This window comes from Galeopterus variegatus, unplaced genomic scaffold, assembly GCF_000696425.1.
Source record: "Galeopterus variegatus unplaced genomic scaffold, G_variegatus-3.0.2 Scaffold2430, whole genome shotgun sequence".
In the NCBI taxonomy this organism is placed as follows: Eukaryota; Metazoa; Chordata; class Mammalia; order Dermoptera; family Cynocephalidae; genus Galeopterus; species Galeopterus variegatus.
In genome coordinates, this window is record NW_007728541.1 from 98,423 (window position 1) to 105,623 (window position 7,201).

Here is a 7,201-nt window from a genome sequence, read left to right on the forward strand (position 1 = left end):
TTCATACAACATCCTATACAAGTGTATACATTTGAAATGCTGAAATTTTAAGCAAATTTATCTTTTATAATTATTAAGCATTTAGGGAGGAGGGAGGGAGGTTTCGGTAATTGGCTATAATAGTCAACCACATTGTATATTGACAAAATAAAATAAAACTAAAAAATAAATATAAACAAATAAATAACAAAAGATTTTATTAAAAAATAATAATTATTATTAAGCATTTATGGAATATATATATATGCCTTCTTATTTTAAGACACTAGTGGGGGCCAAAACAATTATCAGATATTAGGAACTTTTCATTAGGGAGCAGCCAGCTAAAGTACTGGCTGTGAGGCTTGGGAATTTCTTTTTTCATTTTCCTTTTATTCACTTTAATGTATTTGCCTTCCTAAACTAGAAAGAAATAGAAAACAAAAGAAAAGTTGAGAAATAGATATAGAGGGTAATGATATAAATATAAAGAGGAGTCAGGCAGCTAAAAATTAAAAAGATTGTGATGAATGAGAAGCTGATGAAATATACAGTAAATTCCCCCAGTGTTGTCCAGAAGATCTTTGTTATTTTTTCTTTCAAAGAACCTAAGAGAGCAGTAATAACTAATCTGGATAAACTAAACAGAAATTTAAACTCATTTTGCAGTTAATTTAAATTGGTATATACTGAGAAAGAGCAATGAGCAATGTCTAGGCTTAAACCACTGATTTTATAATTATTGTAAATAAAATAACATTCTATTTTGGTATTCCTTGAAGTTGGCTTCTTTAAAATGTCTATTAAAAACATACATTTTCCCGCATCAGGCTTTACTGTTTTAAAGTGTTAAACAATCAAAAGTGAAACAACTTAGAATTCTGCATTTTAAAGTCATTTTAAATGGAACTTCAATCTGAAGAGTGAGAAATCTTATTAAAACTTTGTTTTTAAGTTACAAATCTATCAATCCAATTGAAGATACTGTATTAGTTATTAGTTAACTATTGTTCTGTAACAAAGGACCTCAAAAGAAAGTGGTTTAAAAATAACACATTTTTATCTTACAGTTTCTATGGCTTAGGAATCTGGGTCCTCTGCTTCAGGGTCTCTTACAAGGTTGTAGTCAAGGTGTTGGCTGGGGCTGTAGTCTTCTCAAGTCTCAACTGAGTAAGGATTTGCTTCGAATCCCAGTTATGTGGTTGTCATTGGCAGGATTCAGTTCTTCGGGGGTTGTTGGACTAAGGAGCTCAGTTACTTACTGGCTTTTGGCAGGAGGCCACATTTAATTCTTTGCTACATGGGCCTCTCCAGCATGGCAGCTTGCTTTATCAAAGCATGCCAGCTGAGAAGGCAGTAGAGTCCAACAAGGTCAACGCCATAGACTTTCATAACCTAATCACATAAGGGACATCCCATCACTTTGTCCATATTCTGCCCATTAGAAGCAAAGCATTAGGTCTAGTACACATTCGAGGGGATGGGATCACACAAGGATGAGAATATCAATAGATAGGATCACCAGGAGTCATGTCAGAAACTACCTACCAGGGCCGGCCTGGTGGCGCACTGGAGAGTGCACCGCTTGGGAGGGCAGCAGCGCTCCCGCTGAGGGTTTGGATCCCATGTGGAGACCGGTTCCCACTCACTGGCTGAGCTGCAGCAGCACTCCCGCTGAGGGTTCGGATCCCATGTGGAGACCGGTTCCCACTCACTGGCTGAGCGCAGTGCGGGCGCAACACCGAGGGTTGCGATCCCGTTGCCGGTCCCCGGTATGGGCGCGACACTGAGGGTTGCGATCCCGTTACCGGTCAGTAAAAAAGACAAAAAGGAAAAAAAAAAAAAGAAACTACCTACCATAGTTATCTGGGTACAACACCAAAAATTCTGACCTAAAAATTGCCATTTGGCTGGCCAGTCAGCTCAGTTGGTTAGAGCTTAGCCTTATAACACCAAAGTCATGGGTTTGGATCCCTGGACAGGCCAGCCGCCAAAAACCAAAAAGCCATTTTACTAATATCATACCATAGTTTTTAGTTACAAAAACACTGGGGGAAATTATAGAAATCACTGGTGGTTTTAGTGGCTAGAAACTGAAATTCAGTAGAAACCAAAGCATTCATTATACTATGGTACTTCAAAACGTTTGTGGAAAGATTCATATTATCTTTCAATTCAATTTTTCCACAAACTTTTTGAAGTACCCTTGTATTATAGTTTCAGAATGCGTATGTGAGAAGTTAATTTAGGAGGTTATGAGATTTGGCTTCATACCAATACAGAAATCCCTTCACAACATCTGTCACAAATGGTTTTGCCACTGCTTTAAGTAGTTAGTTGTAAGGAACTTGCTCTTTTGGTGGCAGCGTAGTCCATTGTTGGAAAGATCTAATTTGACTGTTACAGAGCTGACTCTTTTTAACCCTTAGCCTTATTGTGCTTTCTAGTGCGAATACAAGTCTTTATTTTTTTGTATTATTTTTCAGGCAAATGATACTGACAGGTTGTGTGGCATTTGCACGTCATGTTGGACCAACACGTGTAGAAGCTGAACTTTTACCACAGTGTTGGGAACAGGTAAAGAACTGTATTGGGTTTCCCTCTAGCTATTATATTATAATTTCTTATAAAGGTTTATATATTTTTTAAATGTCATTAGGAAATATGTGGGTTATAAATTATGCTGCTGTTTCTGTAGCTCAACACAGAAAAATGCTCTGGGATGCTTTGCTTTATTCATTTATTCAACAAATACTTATGAAACAATAATTTCAGTGCTAGGTACTGATGTACACACCAGGGATACAGTGGTAAACAAGAGACAAAGACATCCTATTGGGGAGATAAGAGTAAAGAAAGACATGATATACTATCTTATAGTAATACATACTATGAAGAAAAATAAAGCAGGATAAGAATTAGAGAGTGGTGGAGAATGCATTGAAAGGATGGACAGAGAAGGACCCTGAGGAAGTGATATTCAGGCAAGAATCTGAACAAAGTAAGATACAGCAAGTACAAAGGCCCTGTGGTGGGTGTGTGCTTCATGCATTCAAGGAAAAGCAAGAAGACGTGTGTGCGTGTGTGTGTGTGTATGTGTGTGTGTTTAGAAATACAGTTTTCCCTCAGAATCCAGGAAGGATTGGTTCCAGGACCTTCTGCAGATACTAAAAATCTGAGGATGCTCAAGTCCCTGATATAAAAAGGTGCGGTATTTGCATATAACCTATGCACATCCTCCCATATACTTTAAATCATCTCAAGATTTCTTATAATACCTAATAGAATGTAAATGCTTTATAATACCTAATACAATGTAAATGTATTGTTTAGGGAATAATGACAAGAAAAAAAGTCTGTACATGTTGTGTCAGATGAAACTTTTTTTTCCAAATGTTTTCAATCTGTAGTTGGTTGAATCCATGGATGCAGAACCCATGGATACGGAGGGCCAACTGTATATATTGTATACTTGTATATATTTCAAACACATACAGTATATAAAGTGTAAACCTTTTATGTGGGAAGTTGTTGTATTTATAATTGAACTCATTATTCTACTAACAATACTTTTGGTTTTATATTGAATTTTGATATTCTAGTCCTCTATAGAACTCAGAATCATTGACTTTTCACACTTGCTGTTTAGGTCATTAAGCACTTTATTTTTCCACCTTAAAAAGATGGGTTTCAGGGCCTGGCTGGTTAGCTCACTCAGTAGAGCATATTGCTGCTTACACCAGAGTCTTGGGTTCAGATACCCATAACCAGCCAAAAACAAAACAGATGGGTTTCCCATTTATGGAGACAAATTACATGGCCTTATTTACAATAGCACAGTCATTTATTCTTAAGAACAATATTGGTCTCTGGAATATCACTAAAGTACGTAGTCATTTAGAGTTCTATTTCCGATTTCTTAAGGCATTCATTTTTTTAATTAAAATATACTGGAGTTACTAGATCCAATATGTAAAGTGAACATTATATATAGTAATAATTACCTCTGATAATCCCTTACATCATCTATAAATTACAGTGCATACTAATTTACAGTGAGGTTCTAATCACCTGAAGTCAAAATTAACTTGGATACAGCATATACAGCTTTAAATTTACAATTCTATACAGTTATTCATGTGTACATTTTATTTTTATAGTTTTTTCATTTTCTTTTTTTCTAAGCTCTATTGATATGTAATTCAAATACCATACAGATCACCCATTTAAAGTGTACAATATATTGGTTTCACTATATTCACAGAGTTGTATAACCATCACCCACCATCAATTTTAAATCATTTTTATCACCCCAAAAATAAACCATAACCCCTCAAATTTGGTTCTCCTTTTTCAAGATTATTTTTGCTATTCTGGGTCCTTGGATTTTCATATGAATTTTAGGATCAGCTTGTCAATTTTTGCAAAGAAGCTAGCTGGGTGTTTCATAAATAATGGATTGAATCTAGAGATTAATTGAAGAGTATTGCCATCCTAATTTTATGCCTTCCAATCTATGAATTTAAGATGCCTTTCCATTTATTTAGGTCTTAAATTTTCTTTCAACAATGGTTTATAATTTTCAGAGTATAAGTTTTACACCTCTTTTATTTATTCCTAAATATTTTATTCTTTTTGGTGCTATTATAAATTGTTTTTTTAATTTTATTTTCAGTTTGTTTATTGCTAATATAAAATATAGTGATTTTTGTATGTACATTTAATTTTGAGATTCATTGAGTTTGACTAAAGTAAAGGGAACTGAAACTTTTATGTACAGCATACTTTTACATCCAAACCATTCTGTTTTTGAGGTAACTATATCTGGATTAAATTTAATTTAGAGATGTTCGTTATAAACATCTCTATTACCACCCCTTTTATAATCTGATTAAACATGGACATCGGGGATCTATCTAGCCACCTACCTCCAGTTTGTTGCCCAGTAGATTACTATATAATTTCTTTTCTTAATTTTAGGCATCCAATACATTAATGAATTATGTCACCTTTTCATATGGGAATATGAGAACAGATATACTTCTTTTCCAGTCAAAGAAAGATTTATATTCTATGAAGAAGACATATGGGAACAAAACCCAGTATGTGTCATTTTTTTGTTATTTTTTATGATTCAGTGTACTCACCACAATAGCAAAACCCCATCATTTTGTATATGGAAACAGAGAAATGGATTGAGTCTGCTTAACTTTAAAAATCACATTTCTAGTCAAAGGCTCTGGTTAAATTATTGATTTATTTCCTTATCCCTTAGGTAAAAATAAGGACCAGCACATATTACAGACCATATCTATAACATCCAGAAGCTGGGCTTCCTAAATTTAAAAATATATTAATGTTGGTAGGGAAAGATCTTCATTTTTCCTGACATCCTAAGGAAAGTCTACTCTTAGGCAAGCCCATAATCTCTAGACACCTTACCAAATTTTCATCTTTGGTTTTCCCTTTTTTCTTGAATAGATGACCAGTGTGACCTCATGTTTAGGCTCTCCCTGATTCCCTTATTCCTGATCCAGGTATACACAGGGATTCCCAGAAGTGGAAAAGGAAGAAGCTTTATTGCATTCTTAACAGGATTTATGGTGAAAAGTAATTCTCTATTCAAAGAAGGAAGGGTACATTGTTTATGCTTGATTTGTTTATTTTTTTATTCTAGATTAATCACAAATACCCAGAAAGACGACTACTTGTGGCAGAATCCTGTGGAGCATTGGCACCTTACCTTCCTGTAAGAATTGTCATCTTTTTTTCTCAAAAACTTTTTTTCTTTTTTAATCATAGAGAAACCTTTTTTCAGGTGTCTTATACGTTTTAATCCAAATTCTCATAGGCATGCTCCCTTAATAAAGAAAAGAAATGAGCCAAAAAAGAAAAGGCTTACAGTACAATATGGTATTGCAACAGATAGGTACATTACCTTTGATTTTGCCTGACTATAAATATACAAGTATTAAACTATCAGCAGTTCTCAGAGTATGGTCTGACAACCCTTGGGATGTTCCTTGAGATCCTATCAAAGAGGGCCATGAGGTGAAACTGTTTTCTTAATAGTAATACTTTTTTGTCTTTTGTACTGTGTTGATGTTTGCACTTTTGGTGCAAAAACAGTGGTGGGCAAAACGCTGATGCATTAGCACTAATCAGGGTAGTGGCACCCAAATGTACCAATAATGATTGTATTCTACACTGCCATGCATTTGCAGAAAAAGCCAATTTCACTTAAAAATGAGTTTGCTGAATTAATTTTTCTAAATTTTGACCTGCACGTGCATCTTTTTAATATTCTGTGAGACAAAATAGAAAGTACTCATATATAATCCTTTTGCTTCATACTGAAGTATGGTAGCTATTTGCAAGAAAAGCCCTCATGACATTGTTTGAGCTGTGAGCCAAACTAGCTGCTTTTTTTCACGGGACACTGATTTTACTTAACACAATCACAGGCATTCAAGCTGTGGTTATTCAGACTTGAGTATGTGGCAGACATTTTCATGAAATTAAATGAAGTGAGCCTGTCATCCTCATGACATTGTTTGAGCTGTGAGCCAAACTAGCTGCTTTTTTTCACGGGACACTGATTTTACTTAACACAATCACAGGCATTCAAGCTACGGTTATTCAGACTTGAGTATGTGGCAGACATTTTCATGAAATTAAATGAAGTGAGCCTGTCACTTCAAGGAAAACAAGTAGACAGCATTTGTTGCTGATGAAGTTCTGAGTAACTCTGTGGTCCAATTTTTCCCAAGACCAATGCACGTATTAAAATGGAGGCATCAAAGATAGACTAATGGAATTTAATGTATCAGTTTTAAAAGAATATTGTCAGTGAACCATATCATGGTTTCAGGTTCCACATTGTAACTAATGTTTAAGGAATAACTACTTGTCCAGGTTTAGTGTAAAAGCAAAGTAAAAGGATTTTTTTTTTAAATCTGAAAATGCTGTTAAAACATTCCTCTCCTTTTCCAAGTTACATGTCTTCTGTGAGGCCAAATTTTTTTTAAGTACTTCAACCAAAACCACATAATCATAGCAAATAGAATGCAGAGCAGACATGAAAGAGATTTGGAACAAAATATAAAAAACCATTTTCTCACTAATTTTTTGTTTTATAAATAGTTGTTTTTTAAAAAAATTTATGTTGGGCCGGCCCGTGGCTCACTCGGTAGAGTGCGGTGCTGATAACACCAAGGCCACG

The 7,201-nt window shown here is 34.8% G+C and overlaps 1 protein-coding gene across 1 annotated transcript in view; it reads left to right on the forward strand.

The window, feature by feature from the left end:
• The window catches only part of KIAA1468 (KIAA1468 ortholog), a 145,025-nt gene that overhangs the window by 76,018 nt on the left and 61,806 nt on the right, over window positions 1-7,201 (forward strand). Inside the window, exons 12-13 of the mRNA XM_008581669.1 lie at window positions 2,466-2,556; window positions 5,657-5,728. Coding sequence (XP_008579891.1) covers window positions 2,466-2,556; window positions 5,657-5,728 — 163 coding nt within the window. The remainder of the gene's footprint in view (window positions 1-2,465; window positions 2,557-5,656; window positions 5,729-7,201) is intronic.